Source organism: Muntiacus reevesi, chromosome 1, assembly GCF_963930625.1.
Source record: "Muntiacus reevesi chromosome 1, mMunRee1.1, whole genome shotgun sequence".
Taxonomy (NCBI): Eukaryota; Metazoa; Chordata; class Mammalia; order Artiodactyla; family Cervidae; genus Muntiacus; species Muntiacus reevesi.
Genome location: NC_089249.1, coordinates 216,305,423 through 216,330,371, shown reverse-complemented (window position 1 = coordinate 216,330,371; position 24,949 = coordinate 216,305,423). Strand labels below are relative to the sequence as shown.

Below are 24,949 nucleotides of genomic sequence, written 5' to 3'. Positions count from 1 at the left end.
GAAGACTCTTGAGAGTCCCTTGGACTGCAAGGAGATCCAACGAGATATCCTAAAGGAGATCAGTCCCGGGTATTCATTGGAAGGACTGATGTGGAAGCTAAAATTCCAATACTTTGTCCACCTGATGTGGAGAGCTGACTAATTGGAAAAGACCCTGATGCTGAGAAAGAGTGAGGGCAGGAGGAGAAGGGAATGACAGAGGATGAGATGGTTGGATGTCATCATCGACTCGATGGACATGGTTTTGGGTGGACTCTGAGAGTTGGTGATGGACAGGGATGCCTGGCGTTCTGTGGTTCATGGGGTCGCTAAGAGTCTGACATGTCTGAGTGACTGAACTGAACTGAACTGAACTTAAATATTTGGTAAAATTTAATAGTGTATCCACCTAGGCCTGTTGCTTTTTGTTGTGCAAGGTTAGTTATGAATTCTATTTCTTTAATAGATATAGTCAGACTGTCTTTTTTTTTTTTTTTAATGTGAGTGTTGGCAGATTGTGTCTTTCAAGAGAATTGGTCTGTTTCGTTGAGGTTATCAAATTTGTGGACATAGAGTTGTTCATAGTATTCCTTTATTATTCTTTTAATCTCCAAGAGGTCTGTAGTGATGTCCCCTCTTTCATTTCTGATACTAGAAATTTATGTCCTCTCTTTGTTTAGTCAGCCTAGCTAGTGGTTTATCAATTTTATTGATTTTTAAAAAAATACATCAGCTTTTGTTTTGGTTCATTTTCTCTATTCACTTCTCAATTTCAATTTCATTGATTTCTGCTGTAGTTTTTATTATTTTCTTCTTCTGCTTACTTTGTATTTAATTTGCTGTCTCTCTCTTTTTTTTTTCTGGTTCCCTAAGGTTAGATGATTGATTTTAGATCTTTTTTCCCAGTGTATGCACTCAATGCTATAAATCCCCTCTAAGCACTGCCTTTGCTGCATCCCAGAAATTTTGATAAGTTGTGTTTTCATTTTCATTTGATTCAAAGTATTTTTATATTTCTCTTGAGATTTCTTCTTTGAGCCATGAGTTATTTAAAGTATGTTGTTTAATCTCCATTTATTTTGAGATTTTCCTGTTATTTTTCTAATTGATTTCTAGTTTAATTTCATTGTGGTCTGAGAGCAGACATTGCATGATTTTTCTTGCTTTAAATTTGTTAAGGTACCATGCCTGGTACGTTGTGGGAGTGACAGAGTCCTGTTTGTGGGAGGAGGTGGAGGATGCAAAGTAAACAGGTGGATCTATAAAGAAACCAGCCTCATAGGAGAGGGAGGGGAGGAGCCCAACTGTGAGGTATGTGGGCTCAAGAACCATGTCCAAAGTGGGAGTACATTAATCGGGAAAGTTATGAATTGGACAACAGCTTCTGGTTAACCAGATTCACTTAACTGAAGGGCTCCGGTTTCAAAGGGCTCTAAGATGTCCTTGCAGAAATTGCTGGAGTCCTTATAGGAGAACCATTTCCAAGAAGAAGAGCAGCTTCTTGTAGCGGATATGCCAAGATTTGGCATCGGGATAGACACTTGTGTCTTTCCTCTGAGGCATGGCAGTCTTCCCTTGGTTCAAACTGCAGATTACATTTAGCCCCTGGTCACTGACCCTTATATGATGGGCAGGATAGCCTGTGCCAATGTCCTCAGTGACCTCTGTGCCATGGGGGGCACAGAATGTGACAACATGCTGATGCTTCTTGGAATCAGTCATAAAATGACTAACAGGGAAAGGGATAAAGTAATGCCTCTAAATATACAGGGTTTTAAAGATGCAGAAGAGGAGGTGGGAATGTCTATAATGGGTGGCCAAACAGAGCTAAACCCCTGGATTGCTAAACCCATGGATTGTTGTGGATACAACTGTCTGCCACCCCAATGAATTTATCATGCCAGATAATGCAGTGTTGGGTGTGCTTGTGCTGACAAAACGTTTGGGGATGCAAGTGGTCATGGCCATGCACCAGTGGCTGGACATTCCTGAGAAATGGAATAAAATCAAGCTAGTGGTCCCTCAGGAGGATGTGGAGCTGGAGTACCAGGAGGCAGTGATGAACATGGCCAGGCTCAACAGGACAGTGGCAGGACTCGTGTATACATTCAATGCCCATGTGGCCACAAACATCACAGGCTTTGGGATTCTGGGCCATGCACAGAACCTGGCCAAACAGAGAAACAAGGTGTCCTTTGTGATTCATAATCTTCCTATCCTGGCCAGGATGGCAGCTGTGAGCAAGGTCTGTGGAAACATGTTTGGCCTTATGCATGGGACCTGTCCGGAGATGTCAAGAGGCCTCCTGATCTGTTTACTTTGTGAGCAAGTAGCTCAGTTCCGTGCAGAGATAAAATCCCCCAAATACGCTGAAGGCCAACAGGTATGGATTATTGGGATTATGGAGAAGGGTAACCACACAGCCAGGATCATAGACAAGCCCCAGATCATTGAGGTTGCATTGCAGTTGGCCACCCAGAGTGTGAACCCCACACCCGGTGTCACCTCTTAATCTAGGCTGAAGCAACTGTGTGGTTTTGTTTTAAATAGCTACTTCCTTTATTGTCATTTCGATTAGAGACTATGAACAAAGAAAGAATAAGGAAAATAAAAGTTTTTATTTTGTCTTCATTTATTCCTTCTTTGGTATTCTTCCTTTGTTAATATAGGTCTGAGTTTCTGATCTAGATAATATTCCTTCTGTCTAAAGAACATCTTTCAACAATATTTTACTCTGCTTTCTTATTGCTTGCGTGGTTTCTGAGAAGTTGGATGTAACTCTTATCTTTGGTGCTCTATAGGTGAGGTGTTTTTTGCCTATGACTTTTTTCAACACTTTATCTTAGATTTTCTGCAGTTTGAAAACTATATGCCTTGGTATAGTTTTGGGGATGCATTTTTGCTGGTTGGTCATTTTTTTTAAATTGAGGAATAATTGCTTTACAGTGTTGTGCTCGTCTCTGTCGTACATCAACATGAATCAGTCATATATATATATATATGTATATTTATATTTATATATATATATTCCCCGTCTTGAGTCTCTCCCTATCCATTCCCTTGGAGGAGGGCATGGCAACCCACTCCAGTATTCTCACCTGGAGAATCCCCTTGGACAGAGGAGCCGGGCAGTCTGTAGTCCATGGGGTTGCATAGAGTTGGACAGGACTGTGTGAATAAGCATAGTGTATATATGTCAGTGATACTTTCTCAATTTGTCCTACCCTCTCCGTTCCCCAGATCATTCTCTATGTCTGCATCCCCATTTCTTCTCTGTAAAAAGGTTCATCAGTACTATTTTTCTAGATTCCATGTGTATGTGTTAATACACAGTATTAGTTTTTCTCTTTCTGATTGACTTCACTCTGTGTAACACGCTCTAGGTTCGTCCACCTCACTACAACTGACTCAAATTCATTCCTTTTTATGGCTGAGTATTATGCCATTGTATATATGTGCCACAACTTCTTTATCCATTCATCTGTTGATGGTCATCTAGGTTGCTTCTCTGTCCTGGCTATTGTCAATAGTGCTGCAGTGAACACTGGGGTGCTTGTGCCTTTTTGAATTGTGGTTTTCTCAGAGTATTTGCCCAGTAGTGGGATTGCTGGGTCATATAGTAGTTTTAGTACTAGTTTGTTCAGGAATCTCCATACTGTTCTCCATAGTGGCTGTATCAATTTACATTCCCACCAAGAGGGTGGTAGGGTTCCCTTTTATCCACATCCTCTCCAGCATTTATTGTTTGTGGTTTTTTTGTTGATGGTCATTCTGACTGGTATGAAGTGATACCTCATTGTAGTTTTGATTTGCATTTCTCTAAGTGATGTTGAGCAATTTTTTCATGTGTTTATTAGCTATCTCTATGTCTTCTTTGGAGAAATATCTGTTTCTGCTGTGCATTTTTCGATTGAGCTGTTCATTTTTTGATATTGAGCTGTGCTGTATGAGTTGCTTATATATTTTGGAGATTAATCCTTTGTCAGTTGCTTCATTTGCAGTTATTTTCTCCCATTCTGAGGGTTGTCTTTTAAAACTGTTTAATCTTTCCTTTCTTGTGCAAAAGCTTTTAATTTTAATTAGGTCACATTGATTATTTTTGTTTTTATTTCCATTACTCTAGGAGGTGAGTCAAATAGGATCTTGCTGTAATTTATGTTGAAGAATGTACTGCCTGTGTTTTCCTCTGAGAACTTTATAGTTTCTGGCTTTACATTTAAATCTTTGATCCATTTTGAGTTTATTTTGTGTATGATATTAGGAAGTGTTCTAGTTTCATTCTTTTACATGTAGCTGTCCAGTTTTCCCAGCACCACTTATTGAAGAGGCTGTCTTTTCTTCATTGTATATATTCTTGCCTCCTTTGTCAAAGATAAGGTGCCCATAGGTGTGTGGGTTTATCTCTGGGCTTTTTATCTTGTTCCATTGGCCTATATTTCTGTTTTTGTGCCAATACCATACTGTATTGATGACTGTAGCTTTGTAGTATAGTCTGAAGGCAGGAAAGTTGATTTCTCCAGTAATGTTTTTCTCAAGATTGCTTTGGCTGTTTGGGGTCTTTTGTGTTTCCATATAGATTGTGAAATTTTCTGTTCTAGTTCTGTGAAAAATGTCATTGGTAGTTGGATAGAGATTGCATTGAATCTGTAGATTGCTTTGGGTAGTATTATCATAATAATAATTCTTCCAGTCCAAGAACATGTTATATCTCTCCATTTGTTTGTGTCATCTTTGATTTCTTTCATCATGTCTTACAGTTTTATGCATAGAGGTCTTTCATTTCTTTAGGTAGGTTTACTCTTAGGTATTTTATTCTTTTTGTTGCAATAGTTAATGGAATTGCTTCTTTAATTTCTCTTTCTTATTGTTAGTGTATAGGAATGCAAGGGATTTCTGTGTGTTTTATATCCTGTGACTTTACTATGTTCATTGATTAGCTCTAGTAATTTTCTGGTGGCATCTTTAGGATTTTCTATGTATAGTATCATGTCATCTGCACATAGAGTTTTATTTTCTTCTCCAATCTAGAGGTTTTTTATTTCTTTTTCTGATTGCTGTTACTGGGACTTCCAAAACTATATTAAATGATGGTGAGAGTGATTACCCTTGTCTTGTTCCTGATCTTAGTGGAAATACTTTTAGTTTTTAAACAGTGAGAATAATGTTTTCTCTGGGTTTGTCGTATATGGCCTTTATTGTGTTTAGGTAGGTTCCTTCTGTGCCTACTTTCTGGAGAGTTTTTAATTATAACTGAGTGTTGAATTTTGTCAAAAGCTTCCTCTGCATCTATTGAGATGATGGTATAGTTTTTATCTTTCAGTTTATTAGTATGGTGTTTCACATTGACTTGTGTATATTAGAGAAGCCCCGGGATAAACCCCACTTGATTGTGGTGTATGATCCTTTTACCATATTGTTGGGTTCTGTTTGCTAAAATTTTGTTGAGGATTTTTTCAGTTTGTCAGTGATATTGGCCTGTAATTGTCTTTTTTTGTGATGCCTTCATCTGGTTTTGGTATCAGGGTGATGGTGGCCTTATAGAATGAGTGGGAGTTTTTCTTCCTCTGCAGTGTTCTGGAAGAATTTGAGGAGGATAGATGTTAACGCTTCTCTAAATGTTCAGTAGAATTCACCTGTGAAGCCATCTGGTCCTGGACTTTTGTTTGTTGGAAGATTTTTGATTATAGTTTTGATTCAGTGCCTGTGATTGGTCTGTTTTTATTTCCTGTTTCTTCCTGGTTCAGTCTTAGAAGGTTATACTTTTTTAAGAATTTGTCCATTTCTTCCAGATTGTCCATTTTATTGACATAAAATTGCTCCAAAGTCCACAGTCTCAGGCTGATAGCAGGTATTTAATCTGCTGCACCTGTAGCTGCAGGAGCGCCTTCCCTTCGTCTTTGTTCACATAGTGCCTGGAGCTTAGCTTTGGTTTTGTTCCCACCTCTGTTGAAGCTTCAATACTTTGGCCACCTGATGAGAAGAACCAACCCATTGGAAAAGCCTTTGGTGCTGGGAAACACTGAAGGCAAAAGGAGAAGTGGTGGCAGAGGATGAGATGGTTGGATGGCATCACTGACTCAGTGGATGTGTATCTGAGCAAACTCCAGGAGATGGTGGAGGACAGAAGGACCTGGCATGCTACAGTCGATGCAGTCGCAGAGTCAGACACAACTTAGCGACTGAATACCAGTAACAGCTTCTTGTAGGCAACCCTCTGGTGTCTGTTCCTTGCCAAGACAAGAGGGGGTGAAAATAGCAGCTTATGGCTCACCTCTCAGTCGGGCTGGGGAGATGGAGGGGTATGGCAGACCCAGTTGGGGTGTGTGGGGAGTACCTGCTTCAGCAGAGGCCTGTGAGAAGTTGCTATAGTCTGAGGTGGTTGCTCCCTGGTTGTGTGTCCCTTGTTAGAGCCAAGCCGCATAAGTTCACAGGAAGGTGTAGACTGTGACCTCTGCCTGCTGACAGCTTGGTGGCAGCTGCTACCTTGGGGTTGGGACCGCAGCGGCAGTTTGTTTCCTGCCTATTGCACTTGCCTTGGCTTTGACGGTGGCCAGTTGGCCTGAGTGCCTCTTTCTGGGATCATAAATTGCATTTGCGGCTAGTGCCATTTCTGGCACTTGTGCCGGCTTTGGTGGTGGCTGGCCAGCGTATCTGCCTCTGGGGTCGCAATCCACAGCTGGGGCTTGTCCCATGTATGGCGCTCTTGAAGGCTGGGTCCTGTTGTCAGTGAGTGCACAGTTTTTGAGGATCCCCACAGCAATGATCTCCTGTCTCTCTGTCAAGCCCAACATCCTGGACTCCCTCAGCTGTGTTGTACTAGCCACTTCAGAGTATCTTCACAGCAGTCAACCCCAGTCCTCTCCCTGAGGTCCAACCCCCAAAGCCCTCAGCATCCAGCCCATACTGGCTGCAGCAGGGAGTGCCAGCAGCATCTTGGCTGGTAAGTGTTGGTCACCAATAATCTCGTGGTGATTTCTCTCCATTTGCCTTCTGAGCACATGTTGCTGCATTCCCCTCTGTGGTTCCAAAGCTCTTCCCCAGCCCTACAGTGAGGGGGTTTCCAAGTGTGTAGAAACTTTTTCTTCTTCATGGCTCCCTCCCCAAGGTGTAGGTCCCCATCCCAAATCCTTTGTCTCTTTTCTCTTAGAACTTTTTCCCTACCTCATTCTGTGGAGATTGGTTTGCCTTTTTGGAAGTCTGGGGTCTTGCCAGCTTTCAGAAGGTGTTCTGTAGGAGTTGTTCCATACGCAGATATGTTTTTGACATATTTGTGGGGAGGAAGGTGGCCTCCTTATTTTACTCTGCCATCTTGTGGGATCTCCCTGTTTAGTGTTCCTTAAGCTTTCTGGATCTGTGATTTAGTATTTGACCTTAATTTAGGGAAATTCGGAGTCATTATTATTTCACATAATTCTTTCGCTTCTATTTTTCTCATCCTTCTGGCAGTTGCGTTATGTTTTTATTACTCTTTTTGTAGTTGTTCCACAGTCCTTGAATATTGTCTTATCCTTTTCAGTCTTTGTTCTCTTTATGTTTTAGTTTTGGTGGTTTCAATTAACATGTCTTCAAGCTCAGATTCTTTTTTAAAGGTGTGTCCAGTCTACTGATAAGCCCATCCAAAGCATTCTTCATTTCTGTTGCAGTGTTTTTAATCTTTAGTATTTCTTTTTGTTTCTTTCTTAGGATTTCCATCTCTCTATTTGCATTTCCCATCTGTCCTTGTTTGTGCTCTAATTAATCCTTTAAAGCCCTTATATTAATCATAATTGTTTTAAATTTCTCGCCTGATAATTCCAGCATTAGCACCATGTCTGGTTCTGATGTATAGTCTATCTTTTCAAATTGTAGTTTTTGCCTTTTAGTGTGGCTTGTAATTTTTTCTTGATAGCTGGACACGATGTACCAGGTAAAAGAAACTACTCTAAATAGGCCTTTAGTAATGTGGTGTTGCTGCTGCTGCTGCTGCTAAGTCACTTCAGTCGTGTCCGACTCTGTGCAACCCCATAGATGGCAGCCCACCAGGTTCCTCCGTCCCTGGGATTTTCCAGGCAAGAATACTGGAGTGGGTTGCCATTTCCTTCTCCAGGGGATCTTCCTGATGCAGGGATCGATCCTGGGTCTCCTGCCTTAGAGGCAGATTCCTTACCATCTGAGCCACCAGGGAAGTTCCCTAATTAAGTCTCACTATTTCAGTCTGTGAACTTCACAAGTGTTTCTAATTTTTTACTCCCTCTTTAGGTGGGAGAGGATGGCTAGAGTAGGTTGGAGTTTGGTATGTCCCTTCTCACAGGTCAGTTATACTGTTAGTCTAGACTGATTACTTAGTTTCTGCTAGGGCAAGCCTTGCTGGAAAGAACAGAGTGCCCTGATATATTTCAAAATAGCTCCTCTCCTCTATCCTCTTTGGGACATTTAAGAGGAAGTTTCTCCTATATTTATTATGAGAACCTGGTTAAAATCTTGGAAATAAAACTTACAAGTCTGTGGGCCCCCTTTGACTGAGTTTCCCTGGAATTTTTAACTCCCAGACTTGTCCACACCAAGCCTCCAGCAATTTGTCCCTTACAATTCAGGTTTTCTTGGCACTGATTTCTGTGTTAGTTTTTACTCTTGAATCTCTGCTCTGATAAGCCATGACTCCCTCTATTCCCTTGTTTGTCTCTCCATCTTGGGGGCAACAGATTGCCCTGTGCCCTCCTTTCTCACAAATCCAGGAAGAGTTGTTGATTTTTTCAGTTGCTTTATTAATAGCTTTTTATTCTTCAGAACAGAGCAGTGACTTACTTCCAGGTTTCTTATATGTGGAATCAGAAATTGGTTCTATAATTTCCATTATATTTTCATATGGCTTTTATAGACTTTTATCATTTTAATATATCTTCATGATTAGTATTTTGATAACATGAGTCTCTTGAGTTAACATGCCTTATATAACTTAACAGTGGCTTTGTTTTTAGGAAACTTAAGTCAGTCACCTTGTAGGTTATAGTATGTGTGTGTTTGTGTTAGCTGCTCAGTCGTGTCCAACTCTTTGTGACCCCGTGGACTGTAGCCTGCCGTGCTCCTCTGTCCATGGGATTCTCTAGGCAAGAATACTGGAGTGGTTGCTATTTACTTCTCCACGGGATCTTCCCGACCCAGGGATTGAACCCGGGTCTCCTGCATTGTAGGCAAATTCTTTTACCATTGAGCCTCCAGGGAAGCCCAGGTTATAGTGTAATGAACATACTTTTGTGTATAACACATTTTTTTCTTTTCAGTGATTGTTCAGGATAAACTCCTAGAAGTGGTATCACTTTGAGAATGCACATCTATATGGGTACCTACACAGTGCCTTGATGCCTTCAAAAGTGTTTTATAAACTTAAATTGTAACTGGCAATGTGTAGATGTATTAAGTTTATCACAGTTGCAGAGCTATGTCTATTTTGCAAAAAAAAAGTTCTTTGGAAAAGATTTGGGCAGAAAGATAATTTATCTTTTGTTGTTGCATGAAATGTGCCCTGTCAGAACATTTGTTCTGTTCTCTTGGTTTACTTATTTATTTATTCCATGCTGGGTCTTCTTTGCAGTGTGCAGTCTTCTCAATTTTGTCGTACAGACTCTAGAGCATGCAGGCTCAGTGGTTGCAGCACATGGAGTTGTTGCCCTGTGGCATGTGGGATCTTGGTTCCCCAACCAGGGATCAAACCCCTGTTTCCTGCATAGGAAGGTGGATTCTCAACCATTGGACCACCGGGAAGCCCCTCAACCTTTTTAAATAACCACAAATTATACAGGTTATATCTATTTTTGTGTTCTGGATTGTTTGGATTGTTAACAGCCTGTTTACACATCTCAGTGGGCCAACCTGAATGTTGGGAGATGGTAATCATCATAAATTTTGAAGAGCATAATCAGAATCATTTGATAAGCTAGTTGAGCCAATTCAGTTAGAGATTCTAATGTTGACACTTGCTGACATTTCCTCCTGGCTGGAATTCCAGTTTATTTCTCCTTTTCTTCTAATGGTTGGGTTCTTATATTGTAGAGAGGTTAAGTAAAATATGTCCTAGTCAGTAGTGATGTTTATTAGACTTTAGTCTCAGATCATGGTTATATAAAAAATAAGAGTCAGTAACTAGTGAATAGGAGTGTCCTTTTAATTCTGATTGTGGTCAAAGTAAATCTGTAGTGGTGACTTTGTCAGATTATGTGCTTGTATGTTATTGTTTGTTGTTTAGTTGCTAAGTTGTATCTGACTCTTTTGTGGCCCCGTGGACTGTAGCCCGACAGGCTTCTGTGTCCTTGGGATTTTTCAGGCAAGATTTGTGAAGTGGGTTGCTATTTCCTTCTCTAGGGGATCTTCCTGACCCAGGAATCAAACCTGCATCTCCTGCATTGGCAGGAGGATTCTTTACCACTGAGCCACCTGGGAAGGCAGGTGTTATTGTTAGTGGAAGATAATAATCTGAAGTTTTGGATTTCTTTAAATAATATATAATGACAGTAAATAATTTGTTCATTGATATTAATGATAAACAGCTATTAGACACTTGTTACGTGCCAGGTACTATTCTAAATATTTTTCATGTATTGGTTAACCCTCGTAACAGACTTAAATACTATTACCTCTGTTTTTCTTGTGTGTGAAGTAAAACAAATATTATTAAATCATAATATTTATACGAGAATTCTAATGTTAAGAGTATGTTTATATTTACTTTAGATACATGGTCATGCAGATTAAAAGACACAAAGGAAAAAGAGGGAGGAAGCTTATCAGAGACCAGCACCAGTATCCAGGTTTAGAGGATAAATAACCTGCTCAAAATTTTACAACTGAAAAGACATGCAATCAAGAATTAAACCCAGGTAGTCTGGCTGTGGGGGCTTCCCTGGTGGCTCAGGTGGTAAGGAATGTGCCTGCAACGTGGGTTACCTGGGTTCAATCCCTGGGTTGGGAAGATCCCCTGGAGAAGAGAATGGCAACCCACTCCAATAGAATTGCCTGGAGAATTCCATGGACAGAGGAGCCTGGCAGGCTACATATAGTTCTTGGGGTCGCAGAGTCAGACATGACTGAGGGACTTTAATTTCCTTCCTCAGTCTGGCTGTGGAGCTTCATGTCTATGTAGTTGAAAACAGAATCCTTACTAAGTTCTTGTTTTCATGTTAACATAATAGCAAAGCCTGCATCTCTCCAGAATCTTTAGGAAATATGTTGTTCAGTAATTCAGTCGTGTTCGACTCTTTGTGACCTCATGGACTGCAGCACACCATGCTTCCCTGTCCCTCACCATCTCCTGAAGTTTGCCCAAGTTCATGTCCATTGTATCGGTGATGCCATCCAGCCATCTCATCATCTGACTCCCTCTTCTTCTGCCCTCTGTCTTTCCCAGCATCAGGGACTTTTCCAATGAGTCGACTACTTGCATCCGGTGACCAAAATACTGGAGCTTCAACTTCACCATTAGTCCTTCTAATGAGTACTCAGGGTTGATTTCCTTTAAGATTAACTGGTTTGGTCTCCTTGCTGTCCAAGGGACTCTTAATTAGGGAATACAAGATATTTTAAAAGACTGAATATTACGAAGAACTCATTTTGCATTATTACGTGGTTTTGGTTCTCTTAAATGGAACACAAAAGATATAATCAACATCAACATTTTCTTGATGAGTTAGTGACTTCATTATGAAGTCATATTGTATCATATTGTAAGAATGTCAGTCTTTTCCATTTTATCCATTCTATTGATATATAGTGGTAGCTCATTTTAACTTGCATTTTCCTCATGATTAATGATCTTTTCTTATGCTTAATGATTATTTCTTTTGTGAAGGATTTGTTCAGATCTGTTGTTCATTATTGATAAAATTAGATGGCTTGTTTTCTTACTATGAAGTATAGGTATTTCATATACTTTGGATACAAGTCTTTTGTCAGATTATATATATTGTGAATATGTTCTCCCATTTTGTGACTTACCTTTTTCTTTTCTTTCTTTTTTACTTAAAATTATTTTTAATTAAAAATATTTTTTTTACTTTATATTTTTGTAACAAAGAGAAGTTTTATATTTACTTTTTTCTTTCTGTATCATGTCTAAGCAAAATTTGACTACCCCTCGGTTACAAAGATTTTCACCTGTGTTTTCTTCTAGGATTTTTATAGTTTTAGCTTTTACATCTAGATATGTATTCCATTTTGAGTTAATTTTTATATATAGTGTGAGATAAGGGTTAAAGTTTCATTTTTTTTCCTTATGGATATCCTGTTGTTCTGGTACCATTTGTTGAAAAGGTTTGTTGGTGGAAATCAATTGAAAAAAATTTGTGCATCTATTTCTGAATTTTCTATTACATTATGTTTAATGAGCTTGTTTGAATTTTCGTTGGCATTGTGTTGAATCAGTTTGGGGAGACTTGATATCTTATTTTCTGAATTATGTTGCTATTATTTTTTTCTTAGTTTTTGTTAGAATTGACCAGTGGTGAATGTCAGATAGCTTTGGATTTTCTCTATAGCGAGGTTTTTAATTACAGATTCATATTCTTTAAGAGGTATAAGGCTGTTCAGATACTCTTTTTCTTCTGTGTCAGTTTTCATAATTTATGTTTTTCAGTGGGTTTTTAAAATTTGTTTGTTTCAGTTAAGTCAGTGTTTCTCAGTCGTTTTTTCATTACTGTTCCCTGAAGGATTCTTTTTAGGCTTTTTTTTTCCTAGCCACCACTCTCCCCATGAAATTTTAATGCCATAGATAATGCTATATATCCTATTTATGTACCGACTTATACACCTGTATTTTATATATAAAGAGAGCAAGATTTCTTGGACTTCCGAGAACCAATTTTTGTCCACTTGGGGATGATATCATGCCGGTTGAGAATGCATGTTTGTTTGTCAAATTTGTTGGCATAAAGTTGTCCATGGTATTCTGTTATTCTTTTTATGACTATAGAATCTGTAGTGATTCCTTCTTATTCCTGTGTTGTTAACTTACATGTTTTCTTTTTCTTCTTGATCAGTCTAATCAGAGATTTATAAATTTTATTGACCTTTTCATGGAACCAGGTTTTGGTATTAATTTTTATTTTCTGTGTTGTACACCATCTTCTATTTCATTGATATCTGCTCTTTATATTACTTTCTTCTTACTTTGGGTTAATTTTGCTCTTCATTATTTAGCTTATTAAAGAGGAAAGCTTGAATCTCTGATTTTAAATTTTTCTTCTTATATGATCATGTAAAGCTATTCATATCCCTGTAAACATTACGTTAGGTATTTCCACAGATTTTGACTAGGAAAAAGAAGTTTAGAAAGGATTCTTCAGAGAATAGTAATGAAAAAATGACTGAGAAACACTGACTTAATTGAAACAAATTAAAAACATGACTGCAAAACATAATTTATGAAAACTGATACAGAAGAAAGAGAACATCTGAATAGCCTTATATCTGTTAAAGAATTTGAATTCATAGTTAAAAACCTCTCTATAAAGAAAATCTAAGGCCATCTGACATTCATTCACTGGTTAGTTCTGATCTGTTTTCATTCTCGTTAAGATCACTTTAAATTTATTTGGGTACATTTTTTTATGTTGGGATTTAATCTTAGGGATCCCTCATCCTTACTGATTTTATTTTACTTTTTAAAAACAGGTTTAACATTTACCTGATTAAGTCAAAGATATACCAAAAGGTATATCATAGTCAAAGGTATATCATAGTCATATATCATAGTCAAAGAAATGTCACTCGCTCCCTTATCCCTTCCACTTTGTACCTAGCTACCTGTGTATAACCATTTGGATTAGCTTCTAGTTCATCTTTCTTGTGTCACTCTTCACATAAATTAGCATACTATATAATCTTTTGTGTTTTGCTTCTTTTTTTTTTTAAACTTAATAGTGTATCTTTAAAATAATTCTATTCCTAGAGCATAGATACCTTCCTTATTCTTCTTTATAGTTTTATGTATGAATACCAAAATCTATTCAAGCAGTGACCTATGATGGTCATTACGTGGATTACAGTGTTTTGCAAATTCAAACAACGCTGCAGTGAAAAATGTAGTACATATTTGGTTTTGTTGTCATTGTTCAGTCACTAAGTTGTGTCCAACTGTTTGCAGTCCTATAGACTACAGCATGCCAGGCTCCTCTGTCCTCCACTGTCTCCTGGAGTTTGCTCAAATTCATGTCCATTGAACTGGTGATGCTATCCAACTGTCTCATCCTCTGTCACCCTCTTCTGCTTTTGCCTTCAATCTTTCCCAGCATCAGTGTCTTTTCCAGTAAGTCAGCTCTTCGCATTAGGTGGCCAAAGTATTGGAGTTTCAGCTTTAGTATCAGTCCTTCCATGAATATTCAGGGTTGATTTCCTTTAGGATTGACTGGTTTGGCCTCTTTGCAGTTCAAGGTGCTCTCAAGAGTCTTCTCCAGCACCGCAATTCGAAAGTGTCAGTTCTTCAGTGCTCCAACTCTCACATCTGTACATGACTGCTGAAGCAGGCTGGTTGGTCTACAGGTTATGTTTCTTGCCTCTGGCATTAGAGGTCCCAGTTTCAGGTTCCAGATGAGCCCCCAAGGTGCAAGGTTGTTGCTGATCTGTGAAAGACACTGGGATTCTTTACCTGCAGAGGAGAGGGATTCAATCTGGGGCCAGTGATGAAGCTTCATTGCTCAGAACTTTTGCATGAGAAAGTTTTATTAAAGTATGAAAGAGATGGACAAAGCTTCTGACATAGACATTAGAAGGGGGCAGAAAGAGTGCCCCCCTGCTAGCCTTTAGCAGTATGTTATATACCTATCAGCAAGCTGTTAATTAGAGAAAGGAGATATTTCAGAGTGGCACCAGGCCCTTCACCCACAACATGCGTTTTGATATAACATTGGCACCAGGTGAGTCATCCTTGGCCATAAAACGATTGACATGAATCTTGAAGAAAGGCAGGTTTCCAAATAAATACATAGTTTTCATTAACATAGATAAGGAGAATAGTATATGAGTAAAGCATACAGGTTTGTTGAGCCCTTATCTAAGTCTTAAGAACAGACTTGAAGAGAGACAGACTCTGGTGTAAATACATAGTTTAACATAGCTTAAGAAAACTGTTTCCATAAGAAGAACGCATTGGTTAGCTCAAGGTTTGAAAAAAGTTAAGTTCAGGTGGAACTAGGTGTTGTCATGGCAACACAGAATTTTAGGGAAACCTTTTAAATTTGTATAGAGAAGGGAAAAAAAATCTGACACTTGTGGTTTGTTTTCTCCTGCTGCTTAAAAGAGAGAGAAAAAAATGTCTAAGACTTGCAGCCTATTTCCTCCTTTTGGAGACCCCTGGCCTTCCTGCCTGTTACCCTCTCACTACTAGAAAACCATAGCTTTGACTGTACAGACCTTTGTCAGCAAAGTGATGTCTTTGGTTTTTAAATATGCTGTCTTGTGCATATTTATTTTTTTAAAAAATTGAAAATATATCATTAGAGTACATTGCTCGAATTTGGATTGCTGGGTCATATGTGTAGTTAGTCACTGCCACAATCTTGTCCATAAGCATTATACAAAATGGCAATACTCTTTTTTATATTTATTAGCTAGAATAATTCTCTTTAGAAGTATTGCTTTTTAAATTTATTTATTTTTAATTGGAGGATAATTGCTTTACAATGTTGTGTTAGTTTTGCCATACATCAGCATGAATTAGCCACAGGTATGCATATGTCCCCTCCCTTTGGAACCTTTCTCCCATCTCCCTCCCTCCCCCGCCCCCTCTCCATTCTACTTCTCTAGGTTATCACAGAGCACTGGGTTGAGCTCCTTGCATCATACAGCATATTCCCAGTGGTTATCTGCTTTACATATGGTAATATATATGTTTCAATGCTACTCTCAATTTGTTCTACCTTCTCCTTTCCTCACTGTGTCTAACAAGTCTTTTCTCTATGTCTACATCTCTATTGCTGCTCTACAAATAGGTTAATCAGTACCATTTTTCTAGATTCCATATATATGTGTTAATATACAATATTTGTTTTTATTTTTCTGACATACTTCATTCTGCATAACAGGCTCACTACAACTGACTCAAATTTGTTCCTTTTTATGGCTGAATAATACTCAATTATATGTAGGTGAAAGTGAAAATCACTCAGTTGTGTCCAGCTCTTTGTGACCCCATGGACTATACAGTCCTTGGAATTCTCCAGGTGAGAAAATGAGTGGTTAACTGTTTCCTTCTCCAGGGGATCTTCCCAATCCAGGGATCAAACCCATGTCTCCCGCATTGCCGGCAGATTCTTTACCAGCTGAGCCACAAGGGAAACCCATTGTATATAAGTATACACCACACACACATACATATACCACAACTTTATCCATTCATCTGTCGATGGACATCTAGGTTGCTTTCATGTCCTGGCTATTGTAAATAGTGCTGCAATGAACATTGGGGTACATGTGCCTTTTAGAATGATTTTTCTAAGGGTATATGCCCAGTTGTGGGATTGCTGGGTCGTATGGCAATTTTATTCCTATTTTGTTAGGGAATCTCCATACTGTTCTCCATAGTGGCTCTATCAATTTACATTCCCACCAACAGTGCAAGAGGGTTCCCTCTTCTCCACACCATCTTATAACTCTTTAAAGAGAAGCTTCTTTTCATCTATTTGGTTATCTGGTAGTATAGCTTATACTAGAAGAATAGGACAAAAGCTTGATTCTCTATCCTTTTTTTTTTTCCAGTTTTCAAAATAATTGATTCATTATTGATTGAATAATATATTGTTAACATTCTTCAACAGTGACCAATTAGGTTTTTTTTTTTTTTAGGTACTATTATGAATTTATAGATTTAAACTTATTTGTGTGTTAGTCACTCAGTTGTGTCCAACTCTTTGTGACCCCATAGACTGTAGCCTGCTAGGCTCATCTGTCCATGGAATTCTCTAGGGAAGAATACTGGAGTGGGTTGCCATTCCCTTCTCCAGTTAAACTTATTTAGTATGTTTTAATTCATTGTATTCATTATCCTTGTTGATGTTCAGTGGTCTCATTTTTGGCCATTGAGAACCTTTTAAAGTTGAGTCTTAAGTTCTTTTGATATGACGCTAGTAGTATCTGGTAGATTCTTTGCTCATAGCTTTGACAGATATTCTAATTTGTCTTCTATTAATATGTTTCGTTCTCCAGACTTGCAGTCAACTGTTCCTCTCCAGGGTACCCCAGTTGCTTTTAATGGGAAATGGTGTTTGGGGATGACACTCTGGTCTTTAGAGATGTTCTTTTCTACTGGATAAATCAGAAAATTCTGAAAAGTAAAATTACTCTGGCTTGATGTTAAGCATAAAGCAAATATGTATCAGTATGAAGTGATAGGTATTGGAAAAACCTGGATTGGCAGTTAGGTCCTCTTATTCATTCACCAGATATTACCTGTCAAGAGCCAGGTACTCTCCTCTTGTGCTGAAGATACTACAGTGAAGAAAAGTAGGCAGAAACTCTGCCTTCATAGGAGCTCACAGTTTCGTTAATCCTGGACTCTTATAGCTACTGCTGCTGATTTTTACTGGTACCTTACCTTTTGGAACTTTCCTTATTCATAAAATTGTACTAAGTGGTCTTTAGTGTCTTCGCTTATAAAGTTTAATAATTCTGTTTCTTGTATACACACTTATTTAATGTCTATGGTGTCACTCTCTCCCTTTTCCCTATCTTCTTACAGAAATGACAGAAGAAGAACAGTTTGCTCTGGCTCTCAAAATGAGTGAACAGGAAGCTAGGGAGGTGAACAGCCAGGAGGCGGAAGAAGAGGAGCTCTTGAGGAAAGCCATTGCGGAGAGCCTGAATGTAAATATGCTATGTTGAAAAAGTTTGTGAGGATTGATCAGTAACATTTTATTTCTGCAGTGTCATGGCTAATTAGGAACTATCTGTAGTAAGTAGTTCATAGGGTTTTCAATTAACAGATATTTCCCATTATCATTTTTAAAATCTGTGTCGAATTGTGAACTCAGTTTAGTGTTTTGTTAATTCTATATGGGAGAGTTTTCTGCCTCACAAATTTTCAGTCCATGTCTTAAGAGAACCATAGTATTTGGCAGCTTCTGAAAAGAGTTACTGAGTACCAAGAAACCAAAAGAGAGCAAGATAAGGTGCTTACTTCCCCTGTATTGTGGGGAGAACAAAGGGAATGAGAACTGGAGGTGGGTTATGAAGAGACAGAATGAGCAGTATTAAAATTTTAAACATAATATTAAATTGCGATTTGAATATGTGTAATTGAAGTTATTTTAAATGTGAAAGCTGTTTGCCAGTGGCAGATCCTGAGCCATCCTTTATGCCATTCACCTTTCTACATTAGAAAAAGGTGTATTATAGTGATTTAATACAGTGCTTCATACATAGTAGGCATGCAGTACACATTGTGGAATTTATTTGAATTGAGCGTCTACGTTTTGGAGAGGAGAATCTCTTAGGGAGAGTGGACTCCTCTTTTTGTACTTCCTATGAGCCTTCATGTATCGCTATCTTAATAATAAACCTGGTCTGGTGTGGGATCACTTGTTTCAGAGTTGCCGGCCTTCTGATGCTTCTGCTACCAGATCTCGACCTCTGGCCACTGGACCATCTTCACAGTCCTACCAACAGAAAACCAGAGACTCTGGGACCACTGAAGGCATGTCTCCCTGTTCTGGCTCCTTCTTCTCATCAAGCATAACCATATCAGAGGGATATCATGCTGAGAGTAGATATACAGAAATGTCCAGAATCCCTTTGGTGGTATTAAAGAGGTTAAATCAGATAGTAGTTGAGATCTCACTAATATCCAGCATACTTTTATCTCCCAGGAGAAGCCAACTTTTGGTTAAACCCAAAGAAGAGCCTTTTTTACCCACATTATGTAATTCTTGATAAGTGATAACTTACCAAACCCTCTTAATAAAAAATGGTTTGTCCTTAGCCCTACTTTTTCTCAAATACCTACAGGCATATGGCAGCTGGTACCTCCATCACTGTTTAAAGGCTCACATATCAGTCAGGGAAACGAGTCTGAGGAAAGAGAGGAGCCTTGGGACCACACTGAAAACACTGAAGAGGAGCCGGTCTCTGGCAGCTCAGGAAGCTGGGACCAATCAAGCCAGCCAGTGTTTGAGAATGAGAACGTTAAATGTTTTGACAGATGTACTGGCCACTTGGCTGAGCACACACAGTGTGGGAAGCCACAGGAAAGTACTGGGAGGGGTTGTACTTTTCACAAAGCTGCCCAGGGTAGGGGGGACACATCTAGGCACTGTCTACCTACCCCAGCAGATGCCAAAGGTCTCCAGGACATTGGGGGCACTGTACACTACTTCTGGGGTATTCCATTCTGCCCTGATGGAGTAGACCCTAACCAGTATACCAAGGTCATTCTCTGCCAGTTGGAGGTTTATCAGAAGAGTCTGAAAATGACTCAGAGGCAGCTCTTAAAAAAAAAAGGTTTTGGGGAACCAGTGTTACCTAGACCTCCTTCTCTGATCCAGAATGAATGTGGCCAAGGAGATCAGGCTAGTGAAAAAAATGAAGGCATCTCAGAAGATGTGGGAGATGAAGACAAAGAGGAGAGGCAGGAGTCTAGGGCATCTGTCTGGCATTCAAAAACCAAGGATTTCCAAGAAAGTCCAATTAAAAGCTTGAAAGAGAAACTTTTGTTGGAGGAAGAACCAACAACCAGTCATGGTCAGGTAAGGGTCAGTGATGCTGTGATTAAGGATGATTTATTCACAGATTAAACAAGGATTATTTTAGCTGTTTTTTTGTGTCACCCTCTCCTCTCGACTTTTAAAGTAACACATATATGCTCACTATGAAAAATTAGGAAAGTACAGAAGAGTGTAAAGAAGAAAAAAATTGACCATAATACCAGCACCAAGAGGCAATCATCATTATTTTTATGCATATAAAGTTATTTTTCCTTTTAAATTTTTCAACAAAATGAAGACTTTTCTATATAAACTTTGTTTCTTTCTCCTACTTAATAGCTTATCTTAGATCTTCTCCTATTCCTTATGCATTCTTGAAAACATTATTGTATCAGATTATGTATCAATTTATTTTTTGTTTTAAAATATGTATTTCTAAAAAGTTAAGTTTTTGAATAGGTAGTAATGTTTAACTGACTCAGAATTCAAAAAGATATAAATAAAGTTTGTCTTCTATCCCCATCCCCAGCCAACCAGTTCCCCTTCCTGGAGTCAACATTTTTTACTGTTTTCTAGTGCATCCTTCTGAGGATTTCATGTGGTGCAAACAATGTGTATGGATACTTTTCCTCACCTTTTACACAGCTGATAGTGTACTCTTCATTATTCTGTACCTTGCTTTTTTCATTTACTGACTCTATGGGATCATTCCATAACAGTACATAAAGAATTTCTTCTTTTTCTTTTGGAGGGAGAATGTGTAATACATTATGTATGGATGAGTTTATTGTATCTAGTGTTCCTATTGGTGGACATTTAGGTTGTTTCCAAAATATTACTATTACAAACACTACTGCAGTGATTATTAATTTTTTTTTAATTGGAAGAGGATTATTACTTTTGTGCATAAGATGTTTCATCTACATGGGAGATTTTGTAGGGTAACTTGCTGATGTAGTTGGTAGATCAAAGTATATATGTATTTACAATTTTGATAGCTGTTCCTAAATTGCCTTCTGTAGAGGTTGTATGAGTAGCAGCTTTCCCCATACCCATACCAGTACCGTATTGTCAGGAGTTTTTTTTTGTCAGGATTTCTTGATCTTTGCCAGTCTGAGGATGAAACACAGTAGTATCACAGTGCAGTCTTAATTTTCACTTTTCTTATGTGTGCTTGAGACCCATTTGTATTTCCTTTTTTGTCTGTTTACATCTTATCGGCGTTTTTCTTTTATATCAGTCTTTTTCTTAGTGGTTTGTAGGCATCCTTTATGTATTAGGGGAAGTAGTCCTCTGTGATAGGAAGTGCAAGTAGTTTTCCAGTTGACTTTTTTCCCTCACATAATCCTGCATTTCTGATTTTTGCTTGAGATTTTCAATAATTTACTGAAAACGATTCCCTATTTGGGCATATTTGCCTTTTAATAAAGTCTTTCTGAGATACCTAGATTATATTATATATATTTGTATATATGGTAGGTTAAACTTATATTCTGTTTTTTTCTCTGAGTATTAGCAATCATATAATTATAAATTCTTTATAAACTAATTTTCAAGGATATAGAATATTTTATTACTGTACTGCTTTGTGTTGCTGTTTCTGTTATTGTACTCTGAGTTTTTGGTTTTGTTTTACAGTTATGCTGTTTTTTTCTTTTATCTCTTTTAAGGATTCAAGAAATGGTAGCTATGAGAAATTTCATTGTGCATGGATTTGGAGTTTGAATTTTTACTTTAGTGTTTTAGTAACTGCCGTTGAGAAAGCCATTTAACTTCTGAGTCTCAATTTAAAAGCATCTGTAAAATGAAAGTAGTTATTCATATCTTTCAGTAGTTTTAATGAATAAAGTGAATTATGTAAAATGTCTAGTATAATGCTTAGGAGATAATAGCCACTCAGTAAATGGTAGTTTTCTCTAAGGGACCAGAGGTTATTGATTGAAAATATATATGGGAATTTTTCTTCCCTAGCAGCTTTCTTCATCCATGTTGTAGAAAGATAGCTGTGTGGAAAGATAAAGCATTTTTCTTAATAGTTCTTCCAGTGATTTGCCTCTCTTTCAAAGGAAAGTTAAGTTATGCTTATGATAACATTTTGTTTATTCATTGTGATTCAGAGATGCTTCTTCTTAAAAGAATAAACTAAGTCCACAGAGTGAATATTTAATGATTTACTATAATTCAAGTTGTTAGCTTGAAAGATCCCAGGGGCTGGAGTTTTAGAGCATAGACTTGTGTCAGCTTCTGAGGTTTTAAACTAGTGCCTTTAGAATAGGCTGAAAGTGATTAGAACCTAGTAGCTGGCTTTTTAGTTGAAGTTCTCTAACTTCATGAAGAGGCCACCAAATACTACACATAGTTATTATTTGGTACTATTTGGCTTCAAGAACCAAATCAAGCTAGCTTAATTAAAAAGAGGACTTGATCATAAAAAAGATAGATTTTCATAAATTCTCAAACAGAATGGTAAACCAAGCCTAGATAAGGTACTAGGTTTAGAAAATTCATTCCTGGCTCATAGTTATATCTGCTTCATTTTTCTCCCTGCAAACTGGCTTCCTTTGCTTCTCTGCTATACATGATAGGTGGAAGACATTGATCCTACAGTTCCCAAAGGTAAATACAGTTTACAGGAGATTTATTCTCTCCAAATTTCAACTTCAAACTTCTAGGAAATGACTTACAGCCCATGTGGAGTTAGTAATCCTCCCCAGCCCAGTTGTCTGTGGCCCAAAGGGGCCATGATCCAAATTGTACAAATGGCTATGAGCCCACTGCTATACTACCGTTCAAGGGGGTGAGGAACAGTCCTCGGTAAAAGGAGATCAGGTAGACAACCTAGTAAATACTCAGTTTAGTCATTAACATTAATTTTAGAAATCATTTAGAACTTGAAATATGCCAAAAAGTGTAAAGAACAAAGTTGAAAGTATCCAGTCTTACCATCCAGTGATGTATTCCTTCATCTTTTTTTCTATACCTATTTTTTTTTTCTATAGTTTAGATCATATTCCTATATTTTTGTATTTTAACTTAGCATACAAACATTTTCTGATGTTAAAATTACTTATAGATCTCATTTTTAATGGCTGTTTATGAGTTTACTATAATATTTAAATTATTTTCCTATGGAGGGATATTTCAGTTGTGGTAAACATCTAAGTAAAACTTTTATTTATTTAATTACACTAATTTGTGTCTTTAGGGATAGGGAACCAGAAAGATACTGGGTTAAACAGTTATGAATATAGAAAAGAAGACCTACTGTTTACTGCTAAATTGCTTTTAAGAAAGGTTATTCAAATTGGTACTGTTTCCTTCCAGCAGTGTATGAAAATGCCTAGTTCACTTCAATCTTGCCAATGTAGAATAGTATCTTTAAGAAACAAAGAGAAATTAATATCCTAATTCTATCGGCAAATGATGAAAATCTTGCATTTGTAATTTCACATCTTGGTCTTTTGCTTTCAGGAACTGGGTAGAAAGAGTTTATGTGCTTGTTAAACATTTTCTATGGCTATGTATCACCGACTCAATGGACATGAGTTTGAGCAAACTCTGGGAGATAGTGAAGGACAGGGAAGCCTAGTGTGCTGCAGTCCATGGGGTTGCAAAGAGTTGTACACGACTAGTGGCTGAACAACAGCATGACTTTGCTGAAACTGGCAATATTTGAGACTCCTTGGTTAATAGAGATAGCAAGAGTCCCAGAAATAAGGACTCAGAAAAACATTCACCTTGAGGCAAATTACTTAGTCTATACGAAGGTTGCAAAAACTTTGTAAAGACTAAGCAATTTGAATCAGATAACTGGTTTCTGGCATCACTGCAATTATAGAGAAGATTTTAATGAAGATGGGGGGGTCATCTAAATGACTTTACAGCAGGGAGAAGAAGGGTAGTATAATGATGTGGTCATTACTTTTCAGGGTCTGATCTTTAATTTTTAGTCCAGGTACTGGGATTTCTTTCCCAGGTTGTGTGAGAATATGAGAACTGACTTTGACTAACCAAATATCAAGCTGGTATGTATACCAAATTTCTGTTACTTTATTGTGGAAGACAGACATTTTCATTGACCAGAATACAAATACACCATCACATCTTTTTCAAGGATGAAGGATCTGGAAGGCTGAAATAATAATCAGAAAATGGAAATTTTAAGGAGTGGCTCAACTAGGCTGTGGAAAGACCTAATAAGTTACTAGTGCCTGACAGCAGAGGACATTTCTGTGGTGATCAGATGATGTGCTTTCACTTGCAGATCACGGTTTTGAAGCCACTGCTTGATTCTGGGTCTTTTGGATTTTTCTTTTTTATATGTTGCAAATGATCCATTTCCATTAGCATATTTGTTCATGCAGAGTACAATGTCTTGATTAGACCACAGCTTCCTTAGTGAAAGTTTCATTCCTGTCATGCTTCTCTGTTCATTTTGATTAGCTGTGAATAGTCTAATCAAATTTTGTTTGCTTGTTTTGCTCTCTTATTTTCATATTCTGGAAGAACCTTACTTTGCCTCTGTGTTTAGATCACTGCCTTTGAGGTATAAGTTTAGAAATTAAAAATGATTTATTGAAATAAAGACAGTTTGGGATTCTGTATTGACATGGTTAGGAAGAAGATCATTTGGAATCAGAAAGGTCCAAGCTTCACTTTGAACAACTCCATGATTTTGGTAAGATGATTTAACCTGTTGAAGTTTCACGTTCCTCATTTTTAAAATAATTTAATAGCTTCTACTTCAGAAGGTTCTTGTGAAGATTAAAGGAGATAACACATGTAAAGTGATTAGCATAGGCCTGACACATAATAGGTGTAACAATAATTTTTTAAAAATTACACTGGAAAAGATCGTGATGTGCTTTAGCCTAAGGTAGAGTTGGCAGTATCATAACTTGTTGGTTAGTGCCTTATTTGTTTCTGAAGCCTAAGTCTTGATTGGCTAGTCATTCCAATAAAGTAAAATTCTATTAAATGGACACCAGGTGTCAGTATTTATCTTTTGGTGGTTTTTTAGATAACAGGAACAAAACAGTGTCTTGTCACCACTGAGTTCAAACAAATAAAGTATTTATTACTGTTGTATTTTAGTCCTTTTGACAGTTTTGTTCAACCCTCCTTTTTCATGATGACTACATTCCCAGTCATTGTACAGCTTTATCTTCTCTTTGACTGAGGACTCATCCAGGCTTTTCTTATTTGTTAGTGTATTTCATCATTTACTTGAGAGATAGAGAGGTGCCTAACTTGTTTAGGTTATTTATATTCTGTTAGGAGACCCTGAAAACTTCAGCTTTATATCTGTT

General features: G+C 37.8%; 1 protein-coding gene and 1 pseudogene across 7 annotated transcripts in view; both read left to right on the top strand.

Moving 5' to 3' along the window:
• Positions 1 to 24,949, top strand: part of UIMC1 (ubiquitin interaction motif containing 1) — a 120,215-nt gene that overhangs the window by 40,110 nt on the left and 55,156 nt on the right. For 6 of the 7 annotated variants that reach the window (XM_065918249.1, XM_065918251.1, XM_065918246.1 and 3 more), the window contains one exon: positions 17,681 to 17,805. In XM_065918249.1, coding sequence (XP_065774321.1) covers positions 17,681 to 17,805 — 125 coding nt within the window. Of the gene's footprint in view, positions 1 to 17,680; positions 17,806 to 18,528; positions 18,635 to 18,945; positions 19,683 to 24,949 lie in introns of all 7 variants that reach the window. The other variant, XM_065918252.1, reaches the window with a different exon arrangement.
• On the top strand, positions 1,492 to 2,491 carry LOC136156235 (selenide, water dikinase 1 pseudogene; annotated as a pseudogene).